The sequence below is a fragment of the Sander lucioperca genome, chromosome 23, assembly GCF_008315115.2.
Source record: "Sander lucioperca isolate FBNREF2018 chromosome 23, SLUC_FBN_1.2, whole genome shotgun sequence".
Taxonomy (NCBI): Eukaryota; Metazoa; Chordata; class Actinopteri; order Perciformes; family Percidae; genus Sander; species Sander lucioperca.
Window position 1 is genome coordinate 18711063 of NC_050195.1, and position 14991 is coordinate 18726053.

Below are 14991 nucleotides of genomic sequence, written 5' to 3' on the forward strand. Positions count from 1 at the left end.
TCTAGTCAGGTGTGCTGGTACATCTGTCATGTTAGTATATCATTACCAGCTGGTCGAGCTTACAGATAAGGTCCCTGTGATTTATTTTTGTCTAAAATTCGCCCCAGACACTTGCCTTGATTCTACTTATGATTGGTTAGTGTTGCCTTTCTTTTGGATAGAGATAGTTGTGTGTAGTGTATATGATCACCAGTCTTCTGTTGCTTTTTATACCCTTTTCCACCTTTTTTTGTCACTTTTTGCTCGAAAGTACAAAAAAAGGCATAACATGCCAAAAAAGCTGATCAAAGACAAAGGATAAATGTTATATAGTAGAATTGATTCTCAGAATTAAAAACATTTACAACTGAAAGGATTTGTCACTGACCCTGCTACTGGGCTGAATCTGTCTTGTAGATCTTCCAGAGGTTAATCTATGCTGACAAACGGGACGTGCAGGGGGACGGGCCATTCCCTGATGGCATCAGTGTCACCATCAGACGCAACTACATCTATGAAGATGCCTACGATAAACTCTCTCCAGAAAACGGTACGGCATGCATCACTTAACAGTTCAAATAAAATAACCATTTTACATGTGCATTATTCGTTGTGTTAAATACTTAAGGCCAGCACACTTCGTGATATCATGTTTTATTTTCAAGATGACAAGTACAAGAGGAGAAGAAACACTGTGTAGCAGATGTTGACTATGTTACTGAAGCTCTTGTGCTCTATAAAATCATAATTTTGAGGATCAAGGCTCTGGTTAGCATTAAAGATGAAGGTTAGCTCTCTCCTTGTGCAGAATATTGAATTTCAGTAAAGCATAATTGTGGTTCCGATTATTATAATGGACCACATAAAAGCAGAATCAATTATTTTAAGTCACCTCTTTTGTGTTTGAATTTGAAAGGGCACTTCGGTGGGGACAATCTGATTAAAAAGAGTAGTAGGAGACCTGGGCTGAAGACATGATCTATATCATTTATGTGTCTATAAGTTATAGCTGCCTTGATTTATCACTGTACATTAATTATTCTGAAAGATGACCTCTTATAGAATTTGATTTGAATATTCTGCAGGTCAAAAAAGTGCTTTCTTGCAAAATGTCTGTTGAAAAAGACAACACTAGATTTAAATGGTATTGGAATAATATGTTTTTCTCCCATTTTCTCTATTTAAATGAATAATCAGGTCATTGAAAATGTTGCTTGTTGGTAATCTTTTACATTTATATTTATCAGCAAATACAGCTAGCCCAAGTTTTAAAGAATATGTAATGGAGAACAAGGTGAGGCATTGTAAGTGAACCTTCCCTAGATAAGTTAATACAATGGAGTTTAAAATTAAAGTACAGTATAATACAATCAATCAACTGGATAGCATAGAGGCAGTGTTAGTAAAAAAATAAGAGGGATCAAAGAATAAAATAGACATTTGCAGATATACCAAATTATGTTGATATTGTACATAGACAATATAAGAAAAGTGAAATTTCAAATGGAGTGTGTTAAGCTTAAATGAAACTAATCTCATTGGCCCATTGCCCAGATTTTAATTATTTTCTAATTAATTATACTATGCTACAGCCGTAACTTGCAAATAGTATTAGAAATTAGGGATCTGTTGATAAAACCTGAGGTTATATTTCACAGGGATTTACAGGAGATTAATAGCCTGGGAAAACCCTGACAAACTTCCGGCAAATTTGAGATTTGCTCTGCAAGTCAATCTGGTCAAGAGCCCATTCAAGCCTATTTACAATTTTTCCAAATCGAGCCACCAATCACAACCGTTGAGGCGGGCTTTACACGATGGCGATAGCGCAGCGATGGCAAGCAGCTTTTTGTTTACATTCAACATGACGTCAATCGAAGCGCAGCAACCCGTTGATACCGCTGTCGCTGCTACGTCACCCAAATCGTTGGTCTGATTGGTTGAAGGACTATCCAGTTGCGCCCAGAGGCATTTGCGCGGCGTACGTTGGTGGCGCTCCTTTGGAAATGGGCTGTGAATGAACCTTCCCCAGACCCACTCTTAGTTACAACTGAGAAGGGTCTGGTGTCAACCAAGCTAGGAGATTAAGCCTCCTACATGACTTGTGTTTTCCATACAACAAATGTTGTTCCTGATTTTTCCTACTTAATTTTATGTCAGAAACCCATTTAAGTAAGTAGCTTTAAGGCGTCAAGTAATTCTGAATTATTGTTAAAAACTAATATGAACCTGACATTTGTGTCCAAGCCAGTAACATTTGAGGATGGGATTAGAAGCATTACAAACTATGAAGGTTACCATCAACTATTCGAAATTGCAGATACTGTCAGATTAGACTGTTCGACTTGATTCTCCTGGTGGAAAATCCTTAAAAATAATGTAAAGGATGAAAATGACTGAGTTCTTGGCCACATTTATCAGAGTGAAGATACAGTGTATTGGGACCAATAACTTGGACAATGTTTTGTTTGTCTCTTGTTTCTTTTTGTACCTTAATAAATTCCTCCTCATGCTCTGTGTCCTTATGTTAGAACCGGACCTGAAGAAAAGGATTAGAGTCCATCTGCTGAATGCTCACGGTCTGGACGAGGCCGGCATTGACGGTGGTGGCATCTTTCGCGAGTTCCTCAATGAGCTCCTCAAGTCAGGCTTCAATCCCAACCAGGGCTTCTTCAAGGCGACCAACGAGAGCCTGCTGTACCCCAACCCCGCTGCAGAGATGCTGATCGGAGACTCCTTTACGAGGCATTACTATTTTCTAGGCAGGATCCTTGGAAAGGTGAGCCTCCAGAGTAAAATCTAATAATGATGATGATATTAGATATTTCCATGTCCTTTTAAAAAACTGTCCAAAGATATTAAAGCTGTTGGTAAAAGTATCATAAATCATCAACTAAGATTTAGTCACAGACTGCCTTGATTTGGTGGTCAATACGTCAATTAAGATCAATAGCAGTCAGTGTCAAGGCTGCCCTCACTTCATGTATAAATTTAGGGGTTGTTTTGGTGTTTGTTCTAGAAACTGACGATGTTTGGAGAAATTGCCGTAATTTGTTTCTTGGGGTTAGAACTTTAACCTGGCGCTCGTGCAAGCTTTAGTTTTGTTAATTAGCCCTGTGCATAATCTGTTGACGGCATTGTTTTTCTGTCGCTTCCTTCCTCGGATGGCACTATTTATTAGAGCCTAATGTATCTAAATCATCCTTAATGCATGTGGTAGTGATTGTTTATCAAGATGCCTTCCTCGTGGGAGGGCTATCATCTCAACCCGGAGAAGAATTACCTCATGACAAGCGGTCGCCTCTCAATTAGGGCTTCCATTAGCCGATGATTCCTACCTCTTGTTTGTGTAGTGATTGCATTTGGCTGGCACTAAATCAGTGAGCCCACACAGACGGGACATAAATAAGCGTTCAAAGCATGTGGTAATAGCATTTTGATCTGTTTTACAGTCAGGAACATCCAGGTCGCTTCTCTCTTGCTCGGTCCAAGATGGTCCGGTCCACTTATCAGATCATCATATTTCCTCCTCCTCCTGCTCCTCTTCTTTTTATTCTTCTTCTTCTCTGTATTCTTCACAAGTGGGAAATGATCAATCAGCAGCTAGAAGCTCTCGGCCCCCACTCCCTCGATATTGTACTCCCAATAGCTAATGGTTCAGGCAATTAGGCGAGGGGAAATTAATTTGAATTTGACTTTCAATTAACCCTACCTTAAGTTCCTCTTTCTCCATAAAAATGGACGTTTGAGTGGCCATTTGAGAGGTGTATTGATATTTGTTTAGTGCCGTTATTGCCTGGATAAAAGGCAACCGTTTATATAGATTGGGATTGCATCACCACGGCTGCAGTGTGCACTGTGCACATTGCGGCTCAAAGGACACAGAAGATTAATATTGTTAATTAATGTCCGAGGCGTGCCATTGTTGTGGAGGTGATGTATTACAGGCAGGAGTGGCTTGTCTAGGGTACTCACTGAAATGGGATTGAACATCAGAATAGAGGCCGGCCATCATCCTTCTTCCTCACTTGTCCACCCAGCTGACAAGCTGAAAGATTTAAGCCACAAATGGTGAAATGTGAAAACAGGTTTCATTGCTTTTGTGGTTCTATCCTTCCAGACTTTAGACTGAAGAGTTAATTTAATCTTGATGGGAGTGTTTGCTGACATGGTTTTTGTCAAAATCACATTTCTCATTATGTAATAGACCTGCAGGAGGTTCTCTTTGTGCCTCATTCATCTCTCATTAGTACAAAACCTCCAACCTCATCAGCAGTGGCCTCTCCACTCCGTAAACTGTGAGGGTGATGAAAGTTTCATCCTCCCGCCTTACCTACCAGTCTCCTCTCCCTGAACTCCAGCGACTGATAGTTCCCGTTAGAGGTGTGTGAGGTTGGCCCCCCTTATTAATAGAGATGCTTTTGAAAGGCATTATAATTTTATTGATTCTTAATGTTGTAAATTAAGGAATGTATTTGGCAGCTAACAGAATGCACCTGCTATGTTGTTGGCATTTATTCCACCTGATGGTGCCGCGATCTGCTTTAATTGCGTTGCCACTGCACTCACTTATATTAAAAGGCCCGGGCCATAATAATTAATTCTTTCCAGCCCAAGTCATTTTGGCACAATTTCTGGCAATAAACACCCATAAATAAAGTAAGTGGCATTGAAAAAATAAGGCTACAGGTTTTTTTCCATATACTTATTGCTGCCTCTTCCCGGCATAAGTGTTATTGATAGGTTTCAAGGGGCCACGCGGCGCATATGGTCTGAAATGAGCACCGGCCACGAGAGAAATACTAAGTGGATTATTTTGCATAAAAAATAGACAATGTTTGAAGTTGTGCAATTAACCTGTGTTTAGAAAATAGCTGTGATTTATGCGTGCATGTGTGTTTAAGATGCATGCATTATGGAAATCCTCTAGATTTATAATCCATTTAGCTGATGCGGTCAGGGTTTTTAGCGCTATCATTTATAAAGACCTGTATATTTTAATGCCTCCAACGGGTTCTTTTTCGGACTATTCCAGTACATTAGCTTTGGGTTTTATGAGTCACCTGCCCGGCTGTGGTTCTTAATGGCATTTGAGGTCAAGGTGAGAATTGGCATTTATAAAGTTTGAGGCGGGTGAAACAGAAGCCTGTGTGTTTTAGATAGATTGTGTTCTGTGTTTTGCTCTCAGTCACTCTGATGTGACCAGATTCACTATCTTATCACTTGATTTTTTGATATAAGAGTAGTAGGCAAATTTAATGTTGTATAATGTATGTTGTAATCTGATTTTTGAATATGTACTTAGTAGTGTTATGCTTGCCACTTGATGCAGGCTGCAGTCCATTTAGTTATCTCGGTTATCTAATCATCATTTTTTTTTCAGTGACACCCAAGCAATAAACAATCACTGTGTTTAATGCTCAGAGCATTTCTTCAATTGTACTGATTGACTGATGTTTGTGGGGGAATTTACAAGAATGAAGTGTATCCTTGTCCTGCAGTTGTCCTCCAGTTAACAGCCACACTTTTCTACAGGCGCTGTATGAGAACATGCTGGTGGAGTTGCCCTTTGCCAGTTTCTTCCTGTCCAAACTTTTGGGGACCAGTGCGGAAGTAGACATCCACCACCTGGCATCGTTGGACCCGGAGATGTACCGCAATCTCCTCTTCCTTAAGAGCTATGAGGGTGACGTGGAGGAGCTGGGCCTCAACTTCACTGTGGTCAACAACGATCTGGGAGAGGCTCAGGTGACTGGGGTTGGGGACAGGGTGGGATGGAGTCGGATAAATGTTGTTTTTTTTCCATCTCTATTTCTACCCCGGTCAATACCTCTCATTCAGTCGTCTTTCCTTCCTCCTGTTTGGTTCCTCTTTGTTGCGTTAATAATTAATTTCCCTCATGATGTGCCACTTTTCAGCTCTGAGAGAGATAAAGCACGTCGCCACTGTCGCCCTAAGCTCTGCTGCAGTGCAGGGAACACAGCAGCTCTGTTGACCATTCCACCTGCCTTTCCCCCCAGAAATTATCTTGGAACACGCCTGACAGAAGCAACTAGCTGCTCTTAAGCACGTCCCCTCCAAAGCTCAAGGCTGCGGAGACGAGCCGCCACCAGCACTCTGAGTCACCTGGGCCCAGACCTGCACTCTACCCAGAGCCCCTGTTTGCTCAGGGCCTTAACGCGTCTTATTAGCTCTTCTCAAACAACACCTGAAATGGTTGAGTTACAATGTAGCCCTCCTGGTTGCAAATAGGGCATCGCAAACACGATAGGGAAAACAATTTGTGAAAGATTAGGCACACACCCGGGAGCAGTCTGCCCTGCATTTGCCCTCGTGAGATAGCCAATGCAAGCAAGATAAGGGCAGTAATTCTCTTACATTAGCACATAATCAGAATCCACTGTGGGGGAGAAAAAAGGCAGAAAACGATTACCTGTCAGTGGACCACATGCTGTATGCAGCATTCAGGGGATGGACAGAATAAAAGGGACACCTTACTTTATAATGCAATCTCGCTGCACTAAATACCTTTGTGAAGCTTATCAATCAGTTTTTGTTAAGACTGCGTCAGAGAGGTGCTGATTCACGTCTTTTGTAAATTGTCACTACAGTTTGTACTATTGTTAAACAAATATGTTAAGTTTCTTTTAGTCAGTTTTTGTGACAGTCTATGTGTAGCCTTGCATTGCCAGACCTTCCTCCACAGTGTGCGGAGGAAGGTCTGGCTAATCCACACAGCATTCTGGGATGGGAGAAAAACATGCTTTCGTTTATTGGCATTTCTTTAAACCAATCACAATCGTCTTGGGCAGCTCTAAGCCCCAGACAATGTAGGGAAGGAACTTGTTTTGGTGGAACGTGTTCGTTGAGAAGTTGTTTTAGTCGTGCAAGAGAAAACTCAAGTTCGACAGATACTCTAGCTAGCTGTCTGTCTGGATTTACCCTGCAGAGATCTGAGGAGCAGTTAACCATAGTCCTCATAAACTGACTGGAGTTTAGAATGCCAACACAAAGAAAGCAGAAGGTGACGGACATCAGGCCTAAAAAGAGAAGGAAAAAAAAGACATCCGGCAGAATTTCCGGCGGCACCTGAACAACCCCAGAAGTGCAGATGCAGTGTTCCTGTTTGGCATTAAATGTTTTGCCTTGCAGAAAGGTTGTTGTGGTATTGAGTATCTTCATACTGGATTCAAATTCCCAAGACTTTATTGGACTGAAAATAGGCAACGTTTTGATCCTACTGGGTCTTTTTCATCAGGCCTGAAATAAAGTTTTATCCCATGTATGAATACCCTCCAGTTCTTAAGACCTTGCACCTTTCCCCATTGTATAATGTTGCCATTTTTCTGCTCAAGTCAGGCAGTAACTATTTAGCCTTTTTTCACCCCTGTAAGCTGCTTCATGCTGCTTTGAAAAGTCAAAAAAATTAAAATTGAGATGACCGATCTCTACGTCTGTATTGGGATTTATAGGAGGGGGTCAATATAAAAATAAAAACAGCATGAAAAGTGAATTTGTTCCTACAGTTACTAACTCACAGTTGTAGTAAGTTATTAAAAGACAATATATATAATGCAGGAAAACTGCATTGGAAAAAGATGAACATTCACATTATTTTGTCCCCTTGTAGCTGCTATGATGTCGTCATGCACCCTGCTTTATGAACAGAGATGAGCACATCCTATCAAGTGCTAACTGCTCTATAGCTAATGAAAAGAGAACCTGAGGCCAAATTGTATTGGACCAGATGTTCATTGGATGTGCTATATTTAGAAACACTGAAATGCACTTAACCACACTCACATTGAGCCATACCTTTAATCAGAGTGCTGTTGGAAAACATTTTAATTACCTTTCTGTGATTAAATTAAATCCACCTGGCACAATTAAAGCACTTTCTTTGTTTGTTGGTCATCTGGCAGGCTCAATGATATGCATAATATGATCTGCATAATGAAGTATGCGGTATGGGTAGCTAACAGTAATATTACTCAGCTACTATCAGAATATGTCATATTTAAATACAAGTAAGACGTACAAAAAAAGTGAAATACTGGAACTAAAACTGTGAGGAAACTGTAAATGCGTGGTGCCTTTTTGACCTTCAGGTGGTTGAGCTGAAGCTGGGAGGCAAAGACATTCCTGTGACTACTGCAAACCGGATAGCCTACATCCATTTGGTGGCTGACTACAGACTGAACAAGCAGATCCGGCCTCACTGCCTGGCCTTCAGACAGGGCCTGGCCAATGTGGTCAACCTGGAGTGGCTGCGCATGTTTGACCAGCAGGAGATCCAGGTACACTGCACACGACGAGCACAACTGTCTATCAACCTGCAACATATTTATAATTTACAGAAACTTAAAATGTATGTTTTTTCACAATGTTTTAATAGGTGCTGATATCTGGGGCTCATGTGCCAATTTGTCTTGATGACCTTAAAAATTTCACTAACTACTCAGGTAGGAGCTGATGTTAAGAATATTTTTGCTGGCGTATCAACTTCCTGTGGTGCCTATAGACTATTAGCAATGATTAACAATATAATTGTCTCTTTCAGTCAAATTTCAAAATATTTATTTGTTTATGACTTTTTCAAACAAATTAAAGTTTTGAATGAATCCCAGGAGACATGCTATATGTTATGTTATATATGTTATGTTATGTGACCCAGATATGCGAGTGAACAGCCTCTGTAGTAAACCACGCCTCTTTATTATCATAAAACATAGAACATTACTGTCATAGAACAAAAAAACTAAAACAAAGCATTAATCATTAACAAAAAAAACATCAATTCAATCAATTTCTCTGGCTTAAGTCAGCTACAGCCCAGGATGTTTGGATTCGCTACGGCAACAAGTGACAGCTGCTGCTAGCATAGTGTTGGCTCAACGGTCCGACCAAAAATCACTTATATAATTACAATTTTGCACATCTAAACAAAATCAACAATTACCATCAACAGTCTACTCCTTAGGACCTAAGCAAATGTTCTTTACAGATTAGAAAAATAAGGGCACATATCCCCGAGGAACTACGGTAGCATAATGTTAATGAATGATGGCCATTTCCACTACAGCGTCGTCATTTACGGTAACGTTGCTAATATAACAAAGCACAATAGATTAAACACAATAGACAGACTAACAACATTACTAGAACATGTATAAAGGTGCTATAGTGGATTTTTAACGTTTGAAACTGCGGGGTGGGGTATCCTCTGTTCTGTGACGCTACAGGGTGCACGCAGGTATTGGAGAACGTGTTTGATGCATCCAAACAAAAGTGTGACCCATCTCATAAAAAAATGCTCTAATGCTTTAATTGCGGTTACACAAAATAACCGCAATTATGTAAAAAAATTGCGGTTAGACAATTATTTAATAATTGTTACAGGCCTATCTACATCTTCAGTATAACACAGGCTTTCCATTTAAATTGTTAGTCTGCAGTCCAAGCTGGGGTCGCTTCAGTTTACAGACTAATAGATATGGTGAGGGTATTGTATGTATGAGTGTGGCTTAAATTATATAATTTTTCTCCATCGTTATCTCCGTTAGGCGGGTACACGGCCACTCACCCAGTCATCCAGATCTTTTGGGAGGTGGTCGAAAGCTTCACAGACGAGGAAAAGCGCAAGCTTCTGAGGTTTGTCACCAGCTGCTCCAGACCTCCACTGCTGGGCTTCAAGGTGAGGCTTTACCAGACTTGAAAACTCCCCTAGCTATATCTTTTCTTCTTCCTATACTTACTCTGCAGACTGTGTACAACCTGTATACAGAAGGGAGTGTTCCCTCTTAATGGGCTTGTAATGAAAATACCTAGACTGATAACAGCCCTTATAATGATCATTTTCAAATTAGGCTGCGATAAGACTGAGCCAGTGTGGTGAGGTCTTATCTCCACGTCCACTGTTGTTTTATAGTTCATGACCTTCCTCTGTCGAAGGGTTACATGTGTTGTATGCGTGGGCTTGGTCGGAGATCCTGGCTGGACAAATATTACCATTCAGAACTCAGTTGCAGGTTAAACTTTGAAACTTTTGCCTTCTGTATGACATGACAGAAAGCAGCACATTCCTTTGAAATGAACATATAAGGGAACTATATTCTGTATTTCTAAACATTGTTTTAGCAGTGCTGAATCATTATTGCTCCTATTTCTGAAATGGTTTCCTAATTGGAAGCCATTTCACTTTCTCACTGACTTGATTTGTGGGACACTTAGGTAGTTTGAGATAGAGAGGTGGGGGGGGGGGCAAAAAGTGTTGCTCGGGGCCATTAAAGAGTTTTAATGTGTCTTACTTCGTCTAACCAGAAGCTGTAATCATCATATGATTGGTTTTAGTACTCTTTATAACTGTCATTAGTTAAGAAAACCTAATTGCAGTTCTGCAGTAGAGGGAGGGAACAAAACTCTCCTTAAAATCCTTTGCAGTTCCTCCTCTCGGGTTTTAGGAGTTGCCTTCCTTCCTCATTTAATCAATTTGACTTTGGCCAGTGTGTGGATGTCCCCCTCCCCCTCCTCCTCCTTCCTCATCTCTTCTCCGGGCCGGAAAGGGCGGTAATTCGTAGGGGAGCAGCCCCTGACCCGGCCCTCCGCCTGAGCCAGCTAAGCCTTAATTAGCTGTCGTGAAACAGCCCAGGATTCATTAGAGGAGAAATAGCTCTGTCAGGAGAAGCCATTTAAAAAAGATAATGGAAACCCTCTTTTTTTCCGAAATGATGGCCGTGGTAATGGCACTTTCTCAATAAGCAACGATAGTTTAATACGGTAATTGTCAAAAAAATGGGGTCATTACGGCTAAGCCCCTGAAGAGCCATTTAATCGGGTGAGTATGGCCGCTGAACTGCATACGCTAACTTTAAATAGCCGGATGAAATCAGGGCGGAGGAGCTTATTCGTCGGCCTAGCTTGTGATGGAAACCATCAGTGTCACAGTCTGCAGATGAGGTGGCCTCATCCCAAGGAGGCTTGATTTAAAAAATGCCCGATAGACAACATGAAATGATCATTCCTTCAGTGTCTCATCCAGGGGTCAAACTGTTTCCCACTCAGTACCTTTCAAACACTAACCTGATTTCCTAAATTTATATTTCCACTGTATTAGCTTAACACTTGTCTCTCTTTTAACATTTATCCCCTAATGGAATTTGACATTTATTGCTTTATCGGGATTGCTTTGGACATTGCGATCATCACTGACACGAGTTGATTCACGTCTCATTAGTTGTCTGTCTTTAAATGCCTCAAAATGTTCCAATTTCTCTGTGACGGCGGCCAATTTGTCAGGTGCTTATTACCAGCTTACATATGTACGCAGGAGCTTTACCCGGCCTTCTGCATCCACAATGGCGGCAACGACCTGGAACGCCTGCCCACGGCCAGCACCTGCATGAACCTGCTCAAGCTCCCGGAGTTCTGCGACCAGCACCTGATGAGGAACAAGCTGTTGTACGCCATTGAGTCCTCCGCCGGGTTCGAGCTGAGCTGAGGAGGGCAGAGCTTCTCTGTCCCTGTTTCCATGGACTGGATGCCACACAGAAATGGCTTGAGAGAAAAAGACTTCAGACAGAGTAAAACAAATGACAGTAGGGAAGGCAAATGATGCACTGACCTGCCTGATTTACTGTGTTTGTGTGTGTGTGTGTGTGTGTGTGTGTGTGTGTGTGTGTGTGTGCGTGTGTGCGTGTGTGCGTGTGTGTGTGTGTGTGCGTGCGTGCGTGCGTGCGTGCGTGCGTGCGTGCGTGCGTGCGTGCGTGCGTGCGTGCGTGTGCGTGTGCCAAGCCAGGGGTGAGGTAATGATCATCCGCAGACTGAAGAAAAGGGGTGCAAGGATGAATGGGTAGGAAGCCTTTTTTATCCTTGTTGCTTTTAAGTAATTTAAATGTTGAATCACTTGTCAGAACCCTTTAGAAGAACAGCGCAACGGTTGAATCTAGCAGGAAATATCATGCGCTGAAACAAAAACAAGAGTAGCAACTGCTCTCTTGTGTAATCGAACATGATCACATTTTTCACCAAAGATTAAGTGGCATCATATAAAAAAGGCAATATAACGACAGAGGGACTCTAAAGCCACCTTGTGGTGTGCCAAGGGCTGCGGGGGTGGAGGAGCTTTTGTGTATAGCCATCATGCATTTTCATGTAGAGGTCATCAAAACTACAGTTCTTGCGATTTCTCCTATGATTATTATTACGAGTAATAACTGTCATGTCCGATAACCATACTGTAAGTGTGCACACGCCATCTGAAGTGTGGAAATGGCTCATATTGCTGGACTACATTTGGGGGAAGTATCATATTACTATGGATTTGTGAATATGTATATGTTTACAACTACTCTTGAATTATTCATTTATTCAGTATTTGTACAGCTTTGTTTTTCTTTCCTTTCGTGTGATGAATGGAAGCCTCATGTTTTCACACATGCTCGTTAAGGTGTACAATCTCTTCCCTGGTCAGCGCCCTGAAGTTGCTCTTAGGGAGCAACAACCATGTCACATTGATAAGGCTTACAAATGATTAGTGTACCAACAGGGTGAAAAGAGAGTATGGAAATAAATAAACCCACTTTTCTTTTTGCATTTTTCTTCCATAAGTCTCTGTTCTTGTTGCTTGTAATTTACAGTAATGACCAAGTCATAAAACAGTGCTTTGTGGAAAAATCTCCTCCTGAGTTTTATGGCCTCTGACATATAATTAAAGAAACATCCAGTTAAGAAACACTGAGCAGAACTATTCTGGCCTTGAGATGCATTATCGGGCTGAGCACAAATTAAGATTGTGTGAGTTTGTCATAAATCTACCTGCCCTCTGATGCAGTACAGCCAAGGAAGATATCCATCCCTCTTTGGACTGAGTCCATCTCCATCCTCTCCTCCCTGCTGAAAAAGCCAACTTTGCTGCCCCCTCTTCTCCTCTCAGAGCCCGAACCCCTCGCATCCACTGGGCCAGGGAACTCAAAGTGATAATTGGGTCTTAAAAACCAGACTTGTCATTGAAATGAGGGATTCATCTCAATTACTATGAGATTTATTTAAGACTATTACCTTGTGATGGATTATAACTGACAAAGTTAATGCAGGATGTTATGAATCATCCTCAGAGTGTAATATACTTAAGCTTTCTCATAGGCCTTTTAAGAGCTAATTGAAGCTTTTAGGCTTGTTTATCTTGCTGCAAAGCGAGGAAACATCAAAAATCACTTGAGGGGGATTGTGGATTGTAGCCTACTTTGCACAAGATTACTTCAAAAGTGCCATCAACTGTGCATGCCTGGAAAGAGAGCATTAAACCAGATGTGTGTGCCCAACATAGAAGCATATCTGACAAGTTAATCATACCTGATTCAGTCTTCAATGAACAAGTAACAAATCATCAGACAGAATGACATTCATTCAAAGAGAAAACTTCTTGCACCCCTCTCGGGTTTTGTTTTGTTATAACAGAGTGCCTTCTGGTGGTCAACCAGTGGCACTGCATGAAGAACATTTTGAACGTTTACAGGCCTGTGTTTTGTACATCTGTGGGACACTCCATGTCAAATCAGGCACCTTCTTCTGCCAGTGCCAGCTTGTAATATATGAAACGGAGCAAACTACAGCTCATTGTGCTTGTGACCCCTCTGGAAACATTTTTGATATTGAAAATTATTTCAATTGATACAATTTGGCTGCCTGGTTGCAGCAGAAAAGACAAGAAATTAAGATTGGGCAATATGAATTTGGAAGCCTAAAGAGGTGTCAGGCAAAATGCAGGTTTATTAATTTGGTGTAGCAGCACATTATGTGTGACAGCGCAGCGTTATGAGTGTGCGTTCTGCCTGTCCAGACAAGTACAGGGAGTGGGCCAACCTTATTTCTGGGTTTCAAAAATGTGTATGTGAGCAGCAGCTTAGTCTGCAATATTTAAGCTGCTTTACAGTTTACAGTTAAGAATTATGATTGTTTTTTCTTTTAACCTTCTGCATTTGTCAATGTATGACGTAAATTGCAGCCTGCAGTCATAACAATCAAAGAAACGCATATAAAAGTCTCTGTGAATACGTTTAGAGAAAGCTATTGACTGTATGATAAAAAATGACCTATGCATGATATCTATTGCTGTGATTCCTCCTGCTCAATGAGTCTAATTAGATACTGACTGGCCATAATGTCCAGTATAATTAATAGCCATCTGTCATTTTCATTGGGCTTTCCTTAGCTGGCAAGAGCTCCGGCCGGCTTTAACGGCAACAACGACCTTCATTTTCCATTTAAAATCAATGCCAGTCTGTAATTTCAGCCTCAATTCGGTTCAAAACTGCAATAACCTGCAGTGCTTCATTCTGTTTCTTTGGGTTATGATGAGTTCAGCCGACTGATTTTCATTTTTTACCCAGGTCCTCTGTGTCCTGCCCAGTTTTCTGAGCTGTAACATGAAAATATTTTTCAATACAAATGCATTGTGTATGTAAGTGAAGTCAGTTTTCAGAAGTTATTTAAAGGAAAACACTGATTTAGCAAGTCTAAGTTGCTCTGGCAGGCCATTTGCCAGTGTAGTGCTATATAACAGCCAACAGGTTCCTTCCTGAGGACACCAGACTGCGTTCAGGTTGATCGTGCAAGGAGAAAGATATAATCTGGGCCCAGGCCATAAATGCTTTAAAAGCAATGAGTTGGATCTTAAATACCTGTGGTAGTGCAGGACATTTAAAAGTTGCATTTACAATAAACCCTCTGCAAAGGCAGTCAGTGTTGCATGTTTGTATCTCAACGTTTTAACTTAATAAATCAAAATTATGAGATAAAGAGCTTTTTCAAGCAGATCTGATCTTGTCATTATGAAAAGCACAGGTGTAACATAACCAAAAATGATGGCTCTATCCCATTTAAGTGTACCAGCAAGCCATGCCAGTGAGCCATACAACATTAGGGCCCTGGAGCTGTATGGAAATAAGCCATTGTTAGTATTACCTGTGCTTTTCCTATTATAATATGTCAAAAGTTTATCTGTGAAGGATTTAT

General features: G+C 41.1%; 1 protein-coding gene across 1 annotated transcript in view; it reads left to right on the forward strand.

Annotated features, from left to right (window-relative positions):
* ube3c (ubiquitin protein ligase E3C) overlaps nucleotides 1–11564 on the forward strand; it is a 29376-nt gene extending 17812 nt beyond the window's left edge. Inside the window, exons 18-24 of the mRNA XM_031292801.2 lie at nucleotides 397–529; nucleotides 2511–2758; nucleotides 5515–5727; nucleotides 8088–8276; nucleotides 8375–8441; nucleotides 9543–9673; nucleotides 11306–11564. Of these exons, the coding sequence (XP_031148661.1) occupies nucleotides 397–529; nucleotides 2511–2758; nucleotides 5515–5727; nucleotides 8088–8276; nucleotides 8375–8441; nucleotides 9543–9673; nucleotides 11306–11476 (1152 nt within the window). The 3' untranslated portion in view covers nucleotides 11477–11564. The remainder of the gene's footprint in view (nucleotides 1–396; nucleotides 530–2510; nucleotides 2759–5514; nucleotides 5728–8087; nucleotides 8277–8374; nucleotides 8442–9542; nucleotides 9674–11305) is intronic.
* The last annotated feature ends 3427 nt before the right edge of the window (nucleotides 11565–14991 follow it).